The 22,534-nt window shown below is 47.8% G+C and overlaps 2 protein-coding genes across 12 annotated transcripts; both read left to right on the forward strand.

Moving 5' to 3' along the window:
* Positions 1-494: 494 nt before the first annotated feature.
* LOC125537605 (putative pentatricopeptide repeat-containing protein At1g74580) lies at positions 495-5,972 on the forward strand. Of its 4 annotated transcripts, none has more exons than XM_048700923.1 (5): positions 495-2,941; positions 5,143-5,373; positions 5,447-5,489; positions 5,609-5,734; positions 5,832-5,972. In XM_048700923.1, the coding sequence occupies exon 1, from the start codon at positions 563-565 to the stop codon at positions 2,753-2,755; it is 2,193 nt and encodes a 730-aa protein (XP_048556880.1). In that variant the 5' UTR covers positions 495-562; the 3' UTR covers positions 2,756-2,941; positions 5,143-5,373; positions 5,447-5,489; positions 5,609-5,734; positions 5,832-5,972. The 4 variants fall into 4 exon arrangements, with proteins under 4 accessions (XP_048556880.1, XP_048556882.1, XP_048556879.1 ...); XM_048700925.1 differs by having other exon boundaries at positions 5,143-5,362; XM_048700922.1 differs by having other exon boundaries at positions 5,447-5,734.
* Positions 5,973-6,475: 503 nt separating this feature from the next.
* On the forward strand, positions 6,476-11,732 carry LOC125537607 (transcription factor EMB1444-like). Of its 8 annotated transcripts, none has more exons than XM_048700933.1 (11): positions 6,476-7,060; positions 7,446-7,909; positions 8,114-8,308; positions 8,393-8,471; positions 8,563-8,604; positions 8,719-8,778; positions 9,115-10,338; positions 10,440-10,517; positions 10,974-11,087; positions 11,179-11,304; positions 11,393-11,732. In XM_048700933.1, exons 2-11 carry the CDS (start codon positions 7,818-7,820, stop codon positions 11,456-11,458), a joined length of 2,076 nt encoding a protein of 691 aa, XP_048556890.1. In that variant the 5' UTR covers positions 6,476-7,060; positions 7,446-7,817; the 3' UTR covers positions 11,459-11,732. The 8 variants fall into 8 exon arrangements, with proteins under 8 accessions (XP_048556890.1, XP_048556883.1, XP_048556889.1 ...); XM_048700926.1 differs by having other exon boundaries at positions 6,477-7,060; positions 9,109-10,338; XM_048700932.1 differs by having other exon boundaries at positions 6,484-7,060; positions 9,109-10,338; positions 10,977-11,087.
* The last annotated feature ends 10,802 nt before the right edge of the window (positions 11,733-22,534 follow it).

The following is a 22,534-nucleotide window of genomic DNA, read 5'->3' on the forward strand; positions in this document are numbered from 1 at the left end:
TCCTCGCCCTGCCCGTGCCTCGCTCGTGCGCGCCGCATCCCGCGAGCTTGGGCGCGGCGAGGCAAGGCCAGGCAAGGCGAGTCGACGGGCGCGGCCGGGGGAGCACGAGCCCACCACGGCGGAGCACCAGCGCCGGAGAAGAACGAGCGGGGTGGGTGAGTGGGAGAAGAAAAAGGAGGAGAGAGACAGGATGGGATGGATGGGTGGATGGCAAGTGGGGCAGGCAGCACATGCAACCGGACAGAGGCGGACGGGGAGGGCATAGATAGCGCCCGCTTTATGTCCACTTTTGACCCAAATTTTCTTAAATTTGAGACAAAAATGAGTCCGCGCGGATACAAAACGGACAGCAGGTGAACGCTGCCTGTTGGGTCAATTTTTATATGCGGATGACCCAAATGAATAAAATGGATCGCTCCACTAAAGTTGCTCTTAAAATCCATAATTGTTAACGTAGGCTTTAAGTCCAGCCCAGTAGACATTGACATGCAGCAGCAGCATCAGAAATTCAGAAGAGCAGTGTCAGCCGTTGCGTGCGCGCGCGCGAATTCGATATCGGCGAATGCCAGGCGAAGCCGTCGCTTTGACGGCCCCGGCGTACGGCGCTCTGATCCACCGCCTCGCCTCCACCGGCCGCGTCGATGCCGTCCACGCCGCCCTCGCCTCCGCGCGCTCGGCCCTCGCCCCCGCCTCCCTCCACCCGCTCTACGTCGCCTCCATACGCGCCTTCGCCCGGGCCGGCCGCCTCCAGGCCGCCGTCGACGCCTTCGAGCGCATGGACCTCTTCGCCTGCCCGCCCCAAGCCACCGCCTATAACGCCATAATGGACGCCCTCGTCCACGCCCACCACCACCACCAGGCTCACAAGGTCTACGTCAGGATGCTCGCCACCGGGCTTGCCCCCGACCTTCACACCCACACCATCCGCCTCCGCTCCTTCTGCCTCACCGCCCGCCCGCATGTTGCCCTCAGACTCCTGCGCACTCTGCCAGACCGTGGATGCCATGCCAGACCCGTCGCATACTGCACCGTCGTGTCTGGACTCTATGCGCACGGCCACCCCCACGACGCACGTCGCCTGTTCGATGAAATGCTCCAGGGACCGGTGTTCCTTGATACTGCCACTTTTAACAAGGTCCTGCATGATCTTTGCAAGAAAGGGGATATCTCTGAGGCTGCCGCGCTTCTCGCCAAGGTTCTCAAGCGGGGGATGTCTGTGAACAGGTTCACCTACAATATTTGGATCAGGGGGCTCTGCGAATGTGGGAGGTTGGCCCAAGCCGTTGCACTTGTAAAAGAGATGGACGACTACATCACACCAGACGTTGTGACCTACAACACGCTCATCCGTGGCCTTTGCAAGGGCTACAGAGCCCAGGAGGCTGCACACTACCTTCGTAGGATGATGAACCGGGGCTGCATGCCAGATGATTTCACCTATAACACCATTATTGATGGGTACTGCAAGATGGGAATGATGCAAGAAGCTACTGAGCTCCTTAAGGATGCTGTCTTTAAAGGTTTTGTACCGGACCGGGTCACATATTGCTCCTTGATCAATGGCCTATGTGCCGAGGGTGATATCGAGAGGGCGCTGGAGCTGTTTAATGAGGCCCAAGCAAAAGAACTGAAACCTGATCTGGTAGTGTACAATTCTCTTATCAAGGGACTCTGTCGCCAGGGGCTGATCTTGCAGGCCTTGCAGGTCATGAATGAGATGTCCGAGGACGGTTGTCATCCTGACATTTGGACATACAACATTGTTATCAATGGGCTGTGCAAAATGGGGAATATTTCGGATGCCACAGTTGTGATGAACGATGCCATTTTGAAAGGATACCTTCCTGATGTGTTCACCTTCAACACATTGATTGATGGGTACTGCAAGAGGTTGAAGCTGGACAGTGCTCTTCAGCTTGTTGAAAGGATGTGGACATATGGCATCACCCCTGATGCTATCACATACAATTCGGTCCTTAATGGTCTCTGCAAGTCTGGGAAGGCCAATGAAGTTAACGAAACATTCAAAGAGATGACACTTAAAGGATGTCGCCCAAACACTATTACCTACAACATACTGATAGAGAATTTCTGCAAGTCCAATAAATTGGAAGAGGCCTCTGGGGTGATAGTGAGGATGAGTCAAGAAGGACTAGCTCCTGATGCAGTTAGCTTCAACACACTTATTCATGGATTTTGTAGGAATGGTGAGATTGAGGGAGCGTACATACTTTTTCAAAAATTGGAGGAAAAGGGGTACTCCACAACAGCTGATACATTTAATATCCTAATTAGCGCATATTGCAGTCAACTGAACATGCAAATGGCTGAAAGTATTTTTGAGAAGATGGTCCAGAAGGGATATAGACCTGATTCGTATACTTATCGCGTCCTAATTGATGGATCATGCAAGACTGCAAATGTTGACCGTGCATACGAGCATCTCGTGGAAATGATAAATGGGGGTTTCATTCCATCAATGGCTACTTTTGGCCGTGTAATAAATACACTCGCAGTGAACCATCAGATTACGGAAGCTGTGGGCGTTATTCGTGTCATGGTTAGAATTGGAGTTGTTCCCGAGGTTGTAGATACCATCTTGAGTGCTGATAAGAAGAAGATAGCTGCACCAAAGATACTTGTTGAGGACTTGATGAAGAAGGGTCACATTAGTTACCCTACTTATGAAGTACTGCATGAAGGAGTGAGAGATAACAAACTAAATAGAAAACAGGAACAGAATAAATATATTTAGCATGGTTGCCTCACAACATCAGTCATTCACTCAACCACAAGTACTTGTTTGAGAGAAACCACAAGTGCTTATGTCATTAGGTCCGCAAAATCTTGGATGCAACAAACTTGATCACCTCAAGGTTATACTTTCATATTTCTGCTCAGAATAGGGAGATCATCTGTTCTTAGATGCAAGAATACAAAGGTCTGTGGTAAATCTCTATGCTTCACACTTCTTGTATTAAGAGTTTCCTGCATTAAGTTTCAATCTGCTTCACGTTAAAAGTTTAGTGGTGTGGGACTGTTAGAGTACGTAATGGGCCTAATGGCCTGGGCTGCCGGTATATCCCGTTAGTCTTAGGGTTAATTAGAGATAAGGGTCGCTTGCTTAGGGGTCAAGTAAGCCTTGCTTGGGAGTCAAGTAAACCTCTCTATATAAAGAGAGGAGATGTATCAATCTAATCAAGCAAGAATTAAGAAGGAAATCCCTTCCATCTTGCCCGGACGTGGGCAAAAGGCCCCCGGCCGGCCCTCTCGCGCCCTCCTTCTAGCAGCACCATAACAATTTGGTATCAGCCAGCTTCGGTTCGATCATGTCTTCACTGCCGCCCAACCCGTCTCTTCCGCTGCCGGGATCCTCCGTCACACCCGCCCCCGCCGTCCTCACCCCGGAGGAGGTGTTCGGGGCGCTGCGGGACCTAACCCAGGCGGTCCAGAAGATCCGCCTGTTCTTGGCCGGGTCCTACGGGCCGCACCCAGCTGCGCCGCCCATCGCCGCCACCGTGCCGCCGTGGCTGCCGTGGCAGCCGCCGCACCAGGCGGCCTCCGCCGCGCTCGCCGGGTCACTGCAGCAGCCGGTGCAGCTGCCATCCACCGCCCCGCCCTGGCTGCAGTGGCAGCCGCCGCTCCTGGCGGCCTCCGCCACGCCCGGCGATCCGTCGCAGCAGTCGCTGCTACTGCCCCAGGGCGTCCCCGCCGCGCTCGCTGGGCCGCTGCAGCAGCCGCTGCAGCTTCCATCCACCGCCACCACCGCCCCGCCCTGGTTGCAATGGCAGCCGCCGCTCTTGGCGGCCTCCGCCGCGCCCGGCGCTCCGCTGCAGCAGCCACCGTCGTTCAGCTCCGGCCCTGCATCGACCGCGCCGGTGGGAGTCCCGATCCACCAGATCATGTTCCCGTCGTCGCCATCACCGCTTCCCCAGGGCGTCCCCATCCAGCAGATCAAGTTCCCGCCGTCGCCGTCACCGCTTCCGGCTTGGATCACTACCCGCCACGTGTCGGCGGCGGTGAGGCTGCAGGCTGCTGCGCGCGGCCTCCTAGCGCGTCGGCGTGTGCGGGAGATGCGTGGTCTGCAGCTGCTGCTCGTCCAAATTGCCCTTCGCTGTGCAAAGGACCTCAATCTCGTCCACTGCGTCGGGGATCTTGGGCATACGGTTTCCCCCATGGGCGGCGGGCATGCTGTTTTTCCCGCGGGCAGCGACCTCAAAGTCTGTGACATCGGCGGTTTGGGGGGGCGCTCCCCTCCTCGTCATTCTCCATCGCAAGCCCTCCACTCTTCCCAGTGCGGTGCAGACCAACAGCCGTCCGGCGGGGAGAAGGCAGGGTGTCACCGACAGGAGCACACCGCGTAGCACCACTGCATTCCGCTGCCGGCCGCCGCGAGGGCGCCTCTGCTGGTCGCTCTTGCGACCACTTCCAGGTGGCCATACACATGCACTCCTTTTGTCCAGGTGATGTCCATGGGATCCAGGTGGCTGTACACGTGCATGTCCGACGTGCGGATGGTGTCCACTTTCTGTTAAGGGGTCCAAAATAAAGCGTTCCGGTCCATTTCAGGTTGAGAGTAATAAAACAAGCCGAGATGTAAAAGGCTTGTTTTTAGGTGTTAGGTTTGTGTTGCGTCGAGTCATGGTTATAAGTTGGCTAGGCTGTAGCTCAAGGACAAGCTGCATGTCCAGGTGGGGTGTAGTGTTAGAGTACGTAATGGGCCTAATGGCCTGGGCTGGCGGTATAGCCCGTTAGTCTTAGGGTTAATTAGAGATAAGGGTCGCTTGCTTAGGGGTCAAGTAAGCCTTGCTTGGGAGTCAAGTAAACCTCTCTATATAAAGAGAGGAGATGTATCAATCTAATCAAGCAAGAATTAAGAAGGAAATCCCTTCCATCTTGCCCGGCCGTGGGCAAAAGGCCCCCGGCCGGCCCTCTCGCGCCCTCCTTCTAGCAGCACCATAACAGGGACATTAAACATATATAGGATTTCACCCTTGTTACTCATGTTTTAAAGTGTTGTCCTGGAAAAAATTTAGATGCCGTACCATCTCTGAGGTAGAAGATGGCTCCTAAACTTGCTTCCCAATTGCCGGTTATTGTCTTCTGGGACTACTAACTAGTGAATTAATATTACATGTCCAGATGGAGAACCATGCTAGTAGAAGTAAGTGCTGTTGTGTGCTTTGTTTATTTGCCGACAAGAACTGTGTTTTCCCTGCAACTGGAAATGTTTCAAGTCTGTCATGCCTCCAAAGAAGATTGAAGTGGTCAAAGTATCAAGGTCCTTCTAGGTGGAGATACATGGAAATAAAAATCTTCAATAGTCTGCGAAAATATCCCTAAGAAGCATCTATAATCTTTGGTGAGAGAATGGTGAGCCTACTTCAACTGTTATTGGACTTCTCTTAAAAATTATGAATTGCCCTGATTCATATTTAATTTCCAGCTAACTTTGCTCAAAAAGTCAAAGAGCTGAGGATTCAAACAAGGTACAAACAATTTCTTCTAGTTATAGTTTTCTTCCAAGGTTCTAGCATGGCTCTATACATAGAGGTGCAAGCTTGAAACTTGACTGATGTTTACTTTTGAGGTGATAAAATCTCACCAGGATGTAGCACTTGGTTTGCAAGTTTGGAACTGATTAACTGAGTAGTTCTTACAGTTGAACATTGTGCTCATTTTGTCGAATCAACAGCAGGACAGTGCCTATTTCCTTGTAGCTGGAACCGAGGAGGTGTGTATAACTGGCTATTAGCCTTGATGACTGTACATGTATAGTTTTTACACTCGCTCATAACAAGATGACTCATAGTTCATTATTAAACTTGCAGGTTTGCTGCAATATCTATTCCAGGAACCAGAATTTTCCTTAGTTAACTTCCAGCTGCACCTGTAACTTTGTAAAGTTGTACTGAGAGGCCTATTATGTGGCATCACGCTTAAATTCATTCCGGGTCTGGAAGAAGAGTAAATTATGGAAGTAAAATACCATGAGAAATCTGAGTGCATGCCCATCTACTTGCTACCAGGCTTGGTTGACTCTTGACAGAAAGAAGGCATTCAAGAGTTGCCTGAGTTATGATTTGATAAAAGGAGATAATGTAGGGAAATGATGTTGGCATCAGATAATGTAATCATCCTCCAGTTGAAGTATTCTACGACTGGACCAACTGAACCACAAGTATGGAATCAAAATAAACAACACATATGCAGACAGAGAGTGGTTTCCATTTCTTTATTTAGACGTTTTCTAAAACTGATCAGCAGGTGCATCCCCTTTGGCCGTGCTGGATCCTTATTAGCTTATGTCATCACGATATACAGGAGAGCGAATACTAAATATAGGCCTTTTGGCCCTTTTCAATCAAAATCAGGACTAGGTACTACTGATACATCATGGAGTGTTTATCCCCCCCCCACCCCCCCCCCCACCCCCCTACCTTGTTGTATTGTTCTGTGTTTTATTCGATGTCGTATGGCGGTGCAGTTGCTTCTTATTGTATGTCATGTTTGGTGATGGAAGAAGTTGACTCATTCTGCAAAAGGAAAACCACAAACCAATATAGAACGTTTTGACTTATCACAGGGCTAGCTGGAGTCCAGTACCTACCAACTCCTTGTTTTAAGCTTAACGTTAGTGCTAACTCGTTTCCCTGCCACGTTGCCTTGGGTCTTCAACTTGAATTAGTATATTCATATCCTGATGCTGATATGATATGATATGTCTTCCACTCTGCACTAGCAGTTCTATGTTTTTTTTATACTCTAGAAAGCAGTTCTATTTTTCTGGGGCACATTGTTGACTGTTCAACTTTTGTACTAACTGCAAATTCTACTAGACCAGAGAATATAGTACTAGTATTTTGGTAGATCGTATTCTGTATTATTTTTATTTTAACTAATAACAGGACAGCTGGTGGCTGAAAGGGTTATTTCCCTTGAAAATTATATAAGTGGAGTTGATAAGAGGCCCGCCTCAAACTCTCAAAGCACCTGCTTGTTTGGCGCCACCTCTCATCTGTTTGTCGTTTGCTTACTCCTGCGGATTCATCATATTCCAGTAAGTTCCAGGTCTCATAAAAACCTCTGCTAGCTAGAATCAAATCAACTCTTTTCTTGGCGACCTTTTTGTGATTTCTTGTACATCAAGAGGGGAGCGTTCTTCTTGGTGAAGCCTCCCCCTCTTTTTTTTTCTCCATTCCTTTGTCTTTAGGGGACATGCCAATTAACTGTAAGAAGTACGAACTTGGTTAGCTTCCATATCTCATGACCCACATGTTTAGATATGTACTAGTTAGAGAGCATAAGCGGATCATCTATTTTCCCAACGGACATTTCTTCACTCTTATATTTCTCCTACGTTTCTCGAAGTAATTATTCATGATTTCTGAACCAAAAACCTGCAGCAGACTCTCAAGTGGGAAACCTCATGTTCTTGTGTTCAGGTCTTTACAAGCTGCCATCAAGATGTTGCCGCTTGAACATAAGCCCGGGCACTGAGTTTTTTGGATGGCAGTGACCTGCAGGACCTCCAAGATATCTGCCTTCCGTGGTTGCAATTCTTGTGGGTCCTACTTTTAATCTTGCAAGTGCTTCAAAGGGAAGGCCTGCACTGCAAGGGAGTAGTGAGGGAGGCAGAGTTATGGGAGTTGTGCTTCTAGATTTCTCTCACAAATTGATCAAACGACGAGCTTGTCTACGGTGGAAGCAAGCAGGCCGCGCATCTTACCGTTGCAGCTAGTATTTTCTGGCAGCTTGCTCCCAGTCTGCAACTTCTCTTTGCTGTGTTTGTTGCATGAGGTTTGAGCTGTGAGCACATGGGGTTGAACACAGAATCGTTGCGAGGCTTGTGTTCTGATCGTCTATGGAAGTATGCAGTATTTTGGTCAATCAAAAGCGAGAAGCATGGGTAAGTCCTACTGTTTGTTCTCTTGATTTTTTGCTTATCTGTAGGACAGTAGTACTGAACCAACTTGGTGCGTCAAATGTAACAGGACTAAAAACATTCTTATCATATAAAGTATATACCATCTAAAATTTTGCAACTGTTAGTCTTATTTGTCGTTAATCACTATCACTCTTTCAGTTGCATAATTTGTAAATTAACTTTCAGCATCTTGACTTGGGAGGATGGCTACGTCGACAAGATGACCAAAAACACGAGAGATCATTACGGGGGCTCAGCTGATGGTGACAACCAGATAATAACACCTACTTCTAACGATGGCCAATATCAAAGCTATCCATTTTGCCCCATCGAGGCAGCATTACTGCGCATGTCTAGTCATTCGTATTCTCTTGGAGAAGAGTAAGCATGATTGCGCGTTGTTCAACTTCTTATAATCAACGTCACATAAACTGTTTGATTCTCTAATGATTTTAACTTCAACAGAATTATTGGTAAAGTGGCCATTATGGGACAACATTGCTGGATTTCTTCCAGTGATCTTCGTTCAACTTTGGTGTACAAGGTGAGCTAAATTTACGCTTTTCGTTCCACACCACAACTCTCTGGAACTTGCATAGCACTTTAAGTGATTTCACAAACTTTACTTTTTTCAGTATCACGAAGACTGGCAATTTCAGTTTGCAGCAGGAATCAAAGTAAGACCCACTTATTTTCACTTCAGTTGTCCTCTCCAACAATGTATGTCTGTGTTCAACCAGCAAACGCAGACTTGCATGGCTAACGTGGCAATTCTTATTTCTTATTTGTAGACAGTTCTACTTGTACCAGTTATTCCTTATGGGGTTCTTCACCTGGGATCTTTATGTATGGTATGTTCAGTCGTTATTATTGTACCCACATGTTTCCTAAATGCATTAGTGCATTTATCATATTTAAGAGAATCAACATGATTTAGAGACTTTTGCGGGTTCCAGTTCCAGTTCCATTTCTAGATTGAAACCAAGCTGGTTCTGTACCTCCCCAGCAGCATTGTTTAGGGAACTCACACTATTGCTGCATAATCAGCATATTGTGTGCAAAAACAACATCAATTGCTCAGACTTGATGTGCAACAATCTTCACATAGAATATATTGAGGCTCTTCCTTCACAAGGTCTCTGTCTCTTACTTGTGACTAATCAGTGTAAAAAATTCTCAAGCCTCAGGTTTTGGAAAGTTCAGCACTGGCGACACACATGAAGGACCTGTTCTATAAGATTTACAATCCCTCAATTCCTCATAATCCTTCAGCCACAGGGTTCTGCTACTCAAATTCTTTGAAAAGACCTACTGCAGATGTATCGTTGGATCCCGCAGATGTTCTGGCCCATGACTTATTTGATGTGATCAACAATTCTGCTCAGCTATTTACCATTGAACACCTTAGTCTACCACATCCGTTCACTCCGTCCGAGTTTCCAATGTTAGAAGATGTCATTACAGGAGCGTACGATATTGGTCTAACAACTTGCTCAGATGAGAGTGATCTGTGGACCAATGTTCATGAAGCACCATCTGAACTCACTCACTGCAAGACACTGGTCGACCCGGAGATGAAAAACCTCTCATTTATGGATAAGTTGATCAATTCCAACAGCAAACTGAGTTGCACATCAGTAATTAACATACAAGATGCGGATTATAATAATATTGATGATTTTATTCTGGCATATATGGCACAAGAATATCAGGAGCACACATGTGGCAGCACTTTAGTTTTAAATGATGATGTTGTAACTTCAGATTCTTCAATTCACTCAAAGATGCACAAAGATCTTGAGGCAATTCCCAGGGAAGATATTGAGAGCTTCATGTGGCATGGTAGATTGAAACAACAAGAGTCTACAAGCCACTCTCTCCTTCAAGCGAATGGAAATAAAGCATATTCTTACTCACACCTCGAGACCAATGATTATGCTGAATTCTTAGTGGATGCTATAACCAACCAGGTTGGTAATATCCCAAACAGTTGCTCGTATCACTCGACTGATTCTTCGACTTCAAGTGAAACACAAATACAGAGAGAAGATCATGCACTGAGGTTGGATTCTTCGACTTCATGCGGAACACAAATACAGAGAGAAGATCATGCACTGAGGTTGGAGGAATCGGCAATCCCAGATCCCTTTGGTGGTCGAGAATTTTCACTTACATCAGTCGAAGAAGGCTTCATGACTTCCAAAATGACTGTTTCGCTCCCGAAGGGAATCAACAGGACCATGACTGAAGAATGCGTGGTTCATACAATTCAAGACATGCACAGGGAAATTTCAGTTGAAATAAAGCATGAAGGCGGAAAAAAAGAACTGCACAGACCAAGACCGAGAGACAGGCAACTGATTCAAGACAGGATGAAGGAGTTGAGGGAGCTCATTCCAAATGCATCAAAGGTCTGGCTTCTGAGTTCTAATAGTTGATGTATCTCCTTCTTTTCAATTGTGTTTGTTTGCAAACAAAAAGTGCATTGATTGTATCTTGTTGCGAAAAACAGTGCAGCATTGATGCTCTCCTGGACAAAACAATAACACAAATGCTGTTCCTCCAAAGTGTATCGGAGAAAGCTGAGAAGGTGGGCTTCTTCAAATTTATGTGTGATACTGAAAAATCAGAAACCAACGATTTGCAGAAATCGTGTGATATGAATTATAATGCTCATTGAATTCGTTTTCATATCATAGTGAATTCTCACCATAGGACTATGAGTACTTCCCAGCTAAGGCCACCTAAAGATCTGACCATTTGTCTTTCCAACTTAGAAATTTTAGAAGAGAAAAATTAGAGTGGAACCCGTTAGGACCAGTTTGAGAATTTAAACCTTTTTTCTTGGACTTGGATCTGTATGCTACTATATTTAAACAAGCGTGCAGTATCCTGTCTTCATTTCCTGAGATAGTAATTATTCATTTTCTTAATCTATAAACCATGATGTGCTATTGCCTGTTAGTTTGCACCATACTTTTCCACAGGTTAGTTTTTAAAAGATAGTGTGGTGGCCGAATAACAAGTGAATACCATGTCACTGAAGCAGCTTCAGAACAAAACAAGAAATGAGAAGTTCGGTAACAAGGCCAAGAAGAAGCTGGAAAACTGCCCGCTGAGAGTGGAAGAGCTCGAGGAACCTGGTCATCTTCTCATTGAGGTCACTATATAATGCTGCATGCACTAGTTTTCATCATTGCATTTGTAACCGGTCCATGTTACCTGAACCATAGAAATCATTTTGTGCCCAGATATTGTGCAAGGAGTATGACGTCTTTTTCGAGACTGCGCATCTGTTCAAGGGCCTTGAGGTCAGCATACTGAAGGGAGAGCTGGAGCATCGTTCTGGCCAGCTCTGGGCTTGCTTTGTTGTTGAGGTACGTATCATAGTTCCCTGGTAGCTTGAATGTCTGCGATCAGTCACGTACGTTTCTAAGAATCTCATATCTGGTGGCGTGTTCGCAGGCTTCCAAATGTACAAACCAGATGCAGATTCTTTGCCCACTGATGCACCTCTTGCAGAGGAGATGATTCCATTGCCGCGTGTTCAGACAAGTGCCGCCTTGCAGCTAGTCCAGTTTCCGTTTCAATAAGAGTGTGCAGTTACAGAATATACTGTTTCATTGCAGACATCTGTTTCCTTCTCTGAGACATATGGCAACCCAGAGTTGCTTATGCTGTTACAGAATATACTTTGATCACAGGACTGTGAAATGCTATGGTGTGAAAGGAATGCATTGTGTACCAAAAGTTCATCATATGAAAGATGCCTATAAACTACTTATTCATTCGATTTTTTTGATTTTTTTGCGGGGGCATTCAATTTCAAAACAACCAACCTACTCCCTCCATTCCAAATTACTCGTCGTAGAAATGGATGTATCTAGAACTAAAATACATCTAGATACATCCATACCTGTGACAAGTAATTCGGGACGAAGGGAGTAGAAACTATTCATTCATGGAGGTGACAGCGAGTGCATGTTTGCTCGCTAGCGCGGATGAGCAGACCCCTCAAAAAGGAAAGTACCAGGCGTCTATAACATTTGTCCTCGCGTGGTTTCCAAATCCGAAATTATCTGGCCCCTTGTTTTCGAGTGTCTATAACAGAAAAATGATTCCATTGCCCTCAGTCTAGTTTGTGTGATTTCTTTGTGTAACACATATTAGGAAATTGCATGCACAAAACGATACATGACGTGCAAATGATTCGGTTTTGAATATTTTCAAAGAAAGCTGTGGCTTTTGAATTGAACATTGGAATTAAAATAAGGACGGCACAGCGATGGCACGGATTCACCTAGAGTCTTTCTCAGAGCGGTGGACCGAATAAAAAATGAAAAAAAGAACCTTTTTTATATAGTTGACTCTAACTGGCTGATAACGCGCGGTTTTCAGCAAGTTTTCAGCCCATGCATTTGGCTTCAACAAGTGTTCCTACAAAGCCACATCCTCTCATCACTACCGATCGTTTTCTCCACCGTTTATCCCTATTCTCACACGAAGCATACTACACCCTGCTTCCGCTCTCCTCCCACCACCTTCAGACCATCGGCTGCGTAACGTAGCACCGATTGCTGCACGTCAGGGGAGCGGATCATTGTTGCTGCTGAAGTTGAGTTGCGAAGCATAGATTACTACAAGACTTGGGCAGCCCCGTTGCTGTAGGCCGCCAGGAGCTACATGGGTCGCGACGAGTTGCCATGCCCGGCTAGCATCATGCAACTCCCCAAGCGATCTCGAGGATAGAGCCAGTGGCCGCCGCTGCAAGACAGGGCAATGGTGTTGCGACCACTACTATGGTGGAAGGTGGTGTTGTTGTGAGCGGCGCCAGCCGGTGATGTTGCAGTGCTTCGAGCACGCTTCGATGCTGCGAGGCTGTCCAATGATGTTGGAACGCTACTGCGAGGTCATCGAAGTTGTCGCGATTGGTGACGTTGCATCAAGCCGGTATTGTGAGGGAACCGTCATGATGTGAGCTGATACTGCAAGGGCCACCATGCTATTGGGCATAAGAGCATCTCCAGCCGCGGCCCCAGGAAGGCCTTCCCAAACGATTTTTTCGCGTCGGCATCAAAAAAACGGCCCAGTCGCGCCCCAGAAGCTCGATTTTCGCCGGCCTGGGCTGAAATCAGCGCCGGCGGACCCAGGCCGAACCTGGCGCGCTGGGGGGCGCCCGAGGGCGCCGGGGCGAGCGGTTTTGGCGCGAAAAAGCTGCGGGCCAGCCGCGTCAGCGACACCGCACCTCGTCCTCCCCCAACGCCTCGGTTTCCCGCGAGGGGAATCAATGGCAAGGCCGGTCAGCCTTGCCATTGATTCCTCACGGGCGGCGCGTCACGGGACGGCGCGTCGACGCCTTCCCTCCCTCGCACGCGTACACACGGGCGTGGCACGGCTATATGAGCCGGTGGCCTCGCTCGCCTGTGGCCACACCAGCCCCGCCCTCGCCGCCAAGCTTTACCTCTCTCGAGCGTCGCCGCCGAGCCCTCCCTCTCCCTATCCCTATCCCGTGAGCCGCAGCCCAGCCCTTCCCTCTCCCTCCCCTCTCCCGATGGCCGAGTGTTTCCCCGGAGACGAGGCGGTGGCCAACGGCTTCGGCCGCCACACTCTCCGCGAACAGGAGTCGTGGCTCCTGTTCCAGGCGAACATCCCGGCGCCGCCGGACATGCGCGCCGGGCCGACGGGCTGAAAGCTCAGCAACGGGGGAGTGCCCATTCCTCCGTTGCCCGACACCGTGGCTAAACCCTCCTACTTTGCCGACGAGGTCGAGGTCGTGCGCGCCTCCCTCACCAACGCCCAGCTCTCCCTCCCCCAGTACGCCGCCGACAACCACGCGGCTTGGGTGGCATACTTCCAACGTCGTCAGCAGCAGCGGCTGGCATCCACCAACGGCGCGGCGGTGGTCGGCGGCCTGAAGAACAGTAAGGGGCACCACCTGTGGTGGGGCGTCCCCGGCCGCACACTCGAGGGCGTGCTGACGCACCTCGAGGTCGGCAACAACCCGCCGTTGGCGTACCCCCCGGCGAGGGCGGCCGCCGCGGCGCACCGCCGACGCGACATGCCATGGGCGCCAAGGAGGTTCGGCTCCTCCACCTCTTCCTCCTCGCGCTCTTCCTCGCACTCCTCCGGCACTCCGGCGCTACTCGGCGTCAAGGCCGAGCCCGCGGCGGAGACGCCGCTCGGCCGGCGCACTCGCAGCGCTGGCATCGTCATCAACGAGGGCGGCCGGCGCGCCTCCTCATCGGCTCCTCCTCCGCACTTCGTCAAGCCAAATACGGAGCCGGGGCTCGCACCGGTGAAGGCGGAGCCGGGTCTCCCCGCCGTGAAGACGGAGCACGGCGAGGTCGAGCTCGACGATGACGTGACCCTTGAATGGACACGCCAGGACGCCCTGAAGATGGCGAGGGAGCGCCAGTGCGCCGCCCTGCGGCGCTTCGCGGAGCGCCGCCGGGGCCGCGACGAAGGAGTCGTCGTCATCGACGACAGCGACGTGCTGCCGCCGCCACCAGTCCGCCATGGCGACGCCGGGTCTAGCAGGGGCGCCCGCGTCAAGGAGGAGAAGGCCGACGATGACGACGGCGGTGACGATGGCGGCGAGGACGATGACTACTCGGTGTTCAGACAGTTTCTTTTTTAGATTAGTTTATTGTAACACCCCGGATGTAATTTGTCATATTTGTACTCCGACTCTTGCCATTTCTGGCTTTAAGTTATGAGATTCGTGGTTGAGTTCTTGTCTTCGTTTTGCATTTTGTTCATGTCATGCTTTTCATATCATGTCATCATGTGTATCGCATTTGCATACGTGTTCGTCTCATGCATCCGAGCATTTTCTCCGTTGTCCGTTTTGCAATCCGACACTCCTACGTCCTCCGGCGCCCCTTTTGTCTCTTTTCGTGTGTGGGTGTTAATGTTGGGGAACGTAGCAATTTCAAAAAAATTCCTACGCACACGCAAGATCATGGTGATGCATAGCAACAAGAGGGGAGAGTGTGATCTACGTATCCTTTTAGATCGACAACGGAAGCGTTTGGTTGATGTAGTCGTACGTCTCCACGGCCCGACCGATCAAGCACCGAAACTACGGCACCTCCGAGTTCTAGCACACGTTCAGCTCGATGACGATCCCCGGACTCCGATCCAGCAAAGTGTCGGGGAAGAGTTCCGTCAGCACGACGGCGTGGTGACGATCTTGATGCACTACCGTCGTAGGGCTTCGCCTAAGCACCGCTACAATATTATCGAGGACTATGGTGGAAAGAGGCACCGCACACGGCTAAGAATATGATCACGTGGATCAACTTGTGTGTCAAGGGGTGCCCACTGCCCCCGTATATAAAGGATCAAGGGGAGGAGGCCGGCCGGCCCTCTATGGCGCGCCAAGGAGGAGTCCTCCTCCTAGTAGGAGTAGGACTCCTACTAGGAGGGGGAAAGCAGTGGGGAGGGAGAGGGAAAGGGGGGCGCCGCCCCCCCTCTCCTAGTCCAATTCGGACCAGGGGGAGGAGGCGTGCGGCCCACCTTTGGCTGCCCCTCTCTCTCTCCACTAAGGCCCATATGGCCCATTACTTCTCCCGGGGGGGTTCCGGTAACCCTCCGGCTCTCCGGTTTTCTCCGAAATCATCCGGAACACTTCCGGTGTCCGACTAAAGCCGTCCAATATATCAATCTTTATGTCTCGACCATTTTGAGACTCCTCGTCATGTCCGTGATCACATCCGGGACTCCGAACTAACTTCGGTACATCAAAACTCATAAACTCATAATATAACTGTCATCGAAACCTTAAGCGTGCGGACCCTACGGGTTCGAGAACAATGTAGACATGACCGAGACACGTCTCCGGTCAATAACCAATAGCGGAACCTGGATGCTCATATTGGCTCCTACATATTCTACGAAGATCTTTATCGGTCAGACCGCATAACAACATACGTTGTTCACTTTGTCATCGGTATGTTACTTGCCCGAGATTCGATCGTCGGTATCTCAATACCTAGTTCAATCTCGTTACCGGCAAGTCTCTTTACTCGTTCCGTAATACATCATCTCGCAACTAACTCATTAGTTGCAATGCTTGCAAGGCTTATGTGATGTGCATTACCGAGAGGGCCCAGAGATACCTCTCCGACAATCGGAGTGACAAATCCTAATCTCAAAATACGCCAACCCAACATGTACCTTTGAAGACACCTGTAGAGCATCTTTATAATCACCCATTTACGTTGTGACGTTTGGTAGCACACAAAGTGTTCCTCCGGCAAACGGGAGTTGCATAATCTCATAGTCATAGGAACATGTATAAGTCATGAAGAAAGCAATAGCAACATACTAAACGATCGAGTGCTAAGCTAATGGAATGGGTCATGTCAATCAGATCATTCACCTAATGATGTGATCCCGTTAATCAAATAAAAACTCCTTGTTCATGGTTAGGAAACATAACCATCTTTGATTAAACGAGCTAGTCAAGTAGAGGCATACTAGTGACACTCTGTTTGTCTATGTATTCACACATGTATTATGTTTCCGGTTAATACAATTCTAGCATGAATAATAAACATTTATCATGATATAAGGAAATAAATAATAACTTTATTATTGCCTCTAGGGCATATTTCCTTCAGTCTCCCACTTGCACTAGAGTCAATAATCTAGATTACACAGTAATGATTCTAACACCCATGGAGCCTTGGTGCTGATCATGTTTTGCTCGTGGAAGAGGCTTAGTCAATGGGTCTGCAACATTCAGATCCATATGTATCTTGCAAATCTCTATGTCTCCCACCTGGACTAGATCCCGGATGGAATTGAAGCGTCTCTTGATGTGCTTGGTTCTCTTGTGAAATCTGGATTCCTTTGCCAAGGCAATTGCACCAGTATTGTCACAAAAGATTTTCATTGGACCCGATGCACTAGGTATGACGCCTAGATTCGGATATGAACTCCTTCACCCAGACTCCTTCATTTGCTGCTTCCGAAGCAGCTATGTACTCCGCTTCACATGTAGATCCCGCTACAACGCTTTGTTTAGAACTGCACCAACTGACAGCTCCACCGTTTAATGTAAACACGTATCCGGTTTGCGGATTTAGAATCCTTCGGATCAGTGTCAAAGCTTGCATCAACGTAACCTTTTACGATGAGCTCTTTGTCACCTCCATATATGAGAAACATATCCTTAGTCCTTTTCAGGTATTTCAGGATGTTCTTGACCGCTGTCCAGTGATCCACTCCTGGATCACTTTGGTACCTCCCCGCTAGACTTATAGCAAGGCACACATCAGGTCTGGTACACAACATTGCATACATGATAGAGCCTATGGCTGAAGTTGAGCAAGACTCAATGCCCGACCACTGCAGAAGATAGAGAGAAAATGAAAGATGTTCCCTATGGCTGAAGCATAGGGAACATCTTTCATTTTCTCTCTATCTTCTGCAGTGGTCGAGCATTGAGTCTTGCTCAACTTCACACCTTGTAACACAGGCAAGAACCCTTTCTTTGCTTGATCCATTTTGAACTTCTTCAAAACTTTGTCAAGGTATGTGCTTTGTGAAAGTCCAATTAAGCGTCTTGATCTATCTCTATAGATCTTAATGCCTAATATGTAAGCAGCTTCACCGAGGTCTTTCATTGAAAAACTCTTATTCAAGTATCCCTTTATGCTATCCAGAAATTCTATATCATTTCCAATTAGTAATATGTCATCCACATATAACATCATAAATGCTACAGAGCTCCAACTCACTTTCTTGTAAATACAGGCTTCTCCAAAAGTCTGTATAAAACCAAATGCTTTGATCACACTATCAAAGCGTTTATTCCAACTCCGAGAGGCTTGCACCAGTCCATAAATGGATCGCTGGAGCTTGCACACTTTGTTAGCTCCCTTTGGATCGACAAAACCTTCTGGTTGCATCATATACAACTCTTCTTCCAGAAATCCATTCAGGAACGCAGTTTTGACATCCATCTGCCAAATTTCATAATCATAAAATGCGGCAATTGCTAACATGATTCGGACAGACTTAAGCATCGCTACGGGTGAGAAGGTCTCATCGTAGTCAATTCCTTGAACTTGCCGAAAACCTTTTGCGACAAGTCGAGCTTTGTAGACAGTAATATTACCGTCAGCGTCAGTCTTCTTCTTGAAGATCCATTTATTCTCAATTGCTTGCCGATCATCGGGCAAGTCAACCAAAGTCCATACTTTGCTCTCATACATGGATCCCATCTCAGATTTCATGGCTTCAAGCCATTTTGCGGAATCTGGGCTCACCATCGCTTCCTCACTGACTGGTGTAGGTGTCACTGAAACAGTTTTCTGTGATGCACTACTTTCCAATAAGGGAGCAGGTACAGTTACCTCGTCAAGTTCTACTTTCCTCCCACTCACTTCTTTCGAGAGAAACTCCTTCTCCAGAAAGTTTCCGAACTTAGCAACAAAAGTCTTGCCTTCGGATCTGTGATAGAAGGTGTATCCAATAGTCTCCTTTGGATATCCTATGAAGACACACTTCTCCGATTTGGGTTCGAGCTTATCAGGTTGAAGCCTTTTCACATAAGCATCGCAGCCCCAAACTTTCAGAAACGATAACTTTGGTTTCTTGCCAAACCATAGTTCATAAGGCGTCATCTCAACGGATTTTGATGGTGCCCTATTTAACGTGAATGCGGTCGTCTCCAAAGCATAACCCCAAAACGATAGCGGTAAATCAGTAAGAGACATCATAGATCGCACCATATCTAGTAAAGTACGATTACGACGTTCGGACACACCATTGCGCTGTGGTGTTCCAGGTGGCGTGAGTTGCGAAACTATTCCGCATTATTTCAAATGTACACCAAACTCGTAACTCAAATATTCTCCTCTACGATCAGATCGTAGAAACTTTATTTTCTTGTTACGATGATTTTCAACTTCACTCTAAAATTCTTTGAACTTTTCAAACGTTTCAGACTTATGTTTCATTAAGTAGATATACCCATATCTGCTTAAGTCATCTGTGAAGGTGAGAAAATAACGATATCCGCCACGAGCCTCAATATCCATCGGACCACATACATCTGTATGTATGATTTCCAACAAATCTGTTGCTCTCTCCATAGTACCGGAGAATGGTATTTTAGTCATCTTGCCCATGAGGCACGGTTCGCAAGTACCAAGTGATTCATAATCAAGTGGCTCCAAAAGTCCATCAGTATGGAGTTTCCTCATGCGCTTTACACCGATATGACCTAAACGGCAGTGCCACAAATAAGTTGCACTATCATTATCAACTCTGCATCTTTTGGCTTCAACACTATGAATATGTGTGTCACTACTATCGAGATTCAACAAAAATAGACCACTCTTTAAGGGTGCATGACCATAAAAGATATTACTCATATAAATAGAACAACCATTATTCTCAGATTTAAATGAATAACCGTCTCGCATCAAACAAGATCCAGATATAATGTTCATGCTTAACGCTGGCACCAAATAACAATTATTTAGGTCTAATATTAATCTCGAAGGTAGATGTAGAGGTAGCGTGCCGACTGCGATCACATCGACTTTGGAACCGTTTCCCACGCGCATCGTCACCTTGTCCTTAGCCAATCTTCGCTTAATCCGTAGTCCCTGTTTCGAGTTGAAAATATTAGCAACAGAACCAGTATCAAATACCCAAGTGCTACTATGAGCATTAGTAAGGTACACATCAATAACATGTATATCACATATACCTTTGTTCACCTTGCCATCATTCTTATCCGCCAAATACTTGGGGCAGTTCCGCTTCCAGTGACCAGTCTGCTTGCAGTAGAAGCACTCAGTTTCAGGCTTAGGTCCAGGTTTGTGTTTCTTCTCTTGAGCAGCAACTTGCTTGCCGTTCTTTTTGAAGTTCCCCTTCTTCTTCCCTTTGCCCTTTTTCTTGAAACTAGTGGTCTTGTTGACCATCAACACTGGATGCTCCTTCTTGATTTCTACCTCCGCAGCTTTCAGCATTGCGAAGAGCTCGGGAATAGTCTTATTCATCCCTTGCATATTATAGTTCATCACGAAGCTCTTGTAGCTTGGTGGCAGTGATTGGAGAATTCTGTCAATGACGCAATCATCTGGAAGATTAACTCCCAATTGAATCAAGTGATTATTATACCCAGACATTTTGAGTATATGCTCACTGACAGAACTGTTCTCCTCCATCTTGCAGCTATAGAACTTATTGGAGACTTCATATCTCTCAATCCGGGCATTTGCTTGAAATATTAACTTCAACTCTTGAAACATCTCATATGCTCCATGACGTTCAAAACGTTGTTGAAGTCCCGATTCTAAGCCATAAAGCATGGCACACTAAACTATCGAGTAGTCATCGGCTTTGCTCTGCCAGACGATCATAACATCTGGTGTTGCTCCAGCAGCAGGCCTGGCACCCAGCGGTGCTTCCAGGACGTAATTCTTCTATGCAGCAATGAGGATAATCCTCAAGTTACGGACCCAGTCCGTGTAATTGCTACCATCATCTTTCAACTTTGCTTTCTCAAGGAACGCATTAAAATTCAACGGAACAACAGCACGAGCCATCTATCTACAATCAAGCATAAACAAGCAAGATACTATCAGGTACTAAGTTTCATGATAAATTTAGGTTCAATTAATTTACTTAGAGAACTCCCACTTAGATATACATCCCTCTAATCCTCTAAGTGATTACGTGATCCAAATCAACTAAACCATGTCCGATCATCACGTGAGATGGAGTAGTTTCATTGGTGAACATCACTATGTTGATCATATTTACTATATGATTCACGCTCGACCTTTCGGTCTCCGTGTTCCGAGGCCATATCTGTATATGCTTGGCTCGTCAAGTATAACCTGAGTATTCCGCGTGTGCAACTGTTTTGCACCCGTTGTATTTGAACGTAGAGCCTATCACACCCGATCATCACGTGGTGTCTCAGCACAAAGAACTTTCGCAACGGTGCATACTCAGGGAGAACACTTCTTGATAATTAGTGAGAGATCATCTTATAATGCTACCATCAATCAAAGCAAGATAAGATGCATAAAAGATAAACATCACATGCAATCAATATAAGTGATATGATATGGCCATCATCATCTTGTGCTTGTGATCTCCATCTTCGAAGCACCGTCGTGATCACCATCGTCACCGGCGCGACACCTTGATCTCCATCGTAGCATCGTTGTCGTCTCGCCAATCTTATGCTTCCACGACTATCGTTACCGCTTAGTGATAAAGTAAAGCATTACAGCGTGATTGCATTGCATACAATAAAGCGACAACCATATGGCTCCTGCCAGTTGCCGATAACTCGGTTACAAAACATGATCATCTCATACAATAAAATTTAGCATCATGTCTTGACCATATCACATCACAACATGCCCTGCAAAAACAAGTTAGACGTCCTCTACTTTGTTGTTACAAGTTTTACGTGGCTGCTACGGGCTTAAGCAAGAACCAATCTTACCTACGCATCAAAACCACAACGATAGTTTGTCAAGTTGGTGCTGTTTTAACCTTTGCAAGGACCGGGCGTAGCCACACTCGGTTCAACTAAAGTTGGAGAAACTGTCACCCGCAAGCCACCTATGTGCAAAGCACGTCGGGAGAACCGGTCTCGCGTAAGCGTACGCGTAATGTCGGTCCAGGCCGCTTCGTCCAACAATACCGCCGAACCAAAGTATGACATGCTGGTAAGCAGTATGACTTATATCGCCCACAACTCACTTGTGTTCTACTCGTGCATATAACATCAACATATAAAACCTAGGCTCGGATGCCACTGTTGGGGAACGTAGCAATTTCAAAAAATTTCCTACGCACATGCAAGATCATGGTGATGCATAGCAACAAGAGGGGAGAGTGTGATCTACGTACCCTTGTAGATCGACAACGGAAGCGTTTGGTTGATGTAGTCATACGTCTCCACGGCCCGACCGATCAAGCACTGAAACTACGGCACCTCCGAGTTCTAGCACACGTTCAGCTCGATGACGATCCCCGGACTCTGATCCAGCAAAGTGTCGGGGAAGATTTCCGTCAGCACGACGGCGTGGTGACGATCTTGATGCACTACCGTCGCAGGGCTTCGCCTAAGCACCGCTACAATATTATCGAGGACTATGGTGGAAGGGGGCACCGCACACGGCTAAGAATATGATCACATGGATCAACTTGTGTGTCAAGGGGTGCCCCCTGCCCCCGTATATAAACGATCAAGGGGAGGAGGCCGGCCGTCCCTCTATGGCGCGCCAAGGAGGAGTCCTCCTCCTAGTAGGAGTAGGACTCCTACTAGGAGGGGGAAAGAAGTGGGGAGGGAGAGGGAAAGGGGGGCGCCGCCCCCCCTCTCCTAGTCCAATTCGGACCAGGGGGGAGGAGGCGCGCGTCCCACCTTTGGCTGCCCCTCTCTCTCTCCACTAAGGCCCATATGGCCCATTACTTCTCCCGGGGGGGTTCCGGTAACCCTCCGGCTCTCCGGTTTTCTCCGAAATCACCCGGAACACTTCCGGTGTCCGACTAAAGCCGTCCAATATATCAATCTTTATGTCTCGGCCATTTCGAGACTCCTCGTCATGTCCGTGATCACATCCG

Source organism: Triticum urartu, chromosome 2, assembly GCF_003073215.2.
Source record: "Triticum urartu cultivar G1812 chromosome 2, Tu2.1, whole genome shotgun sequence".
Lineage (NCBI taxonomy): Eukaryota > Viridiplantae > Streptophyta > Magnoliopsida > Poales > Poaceae > Triticum > Triticum urartu.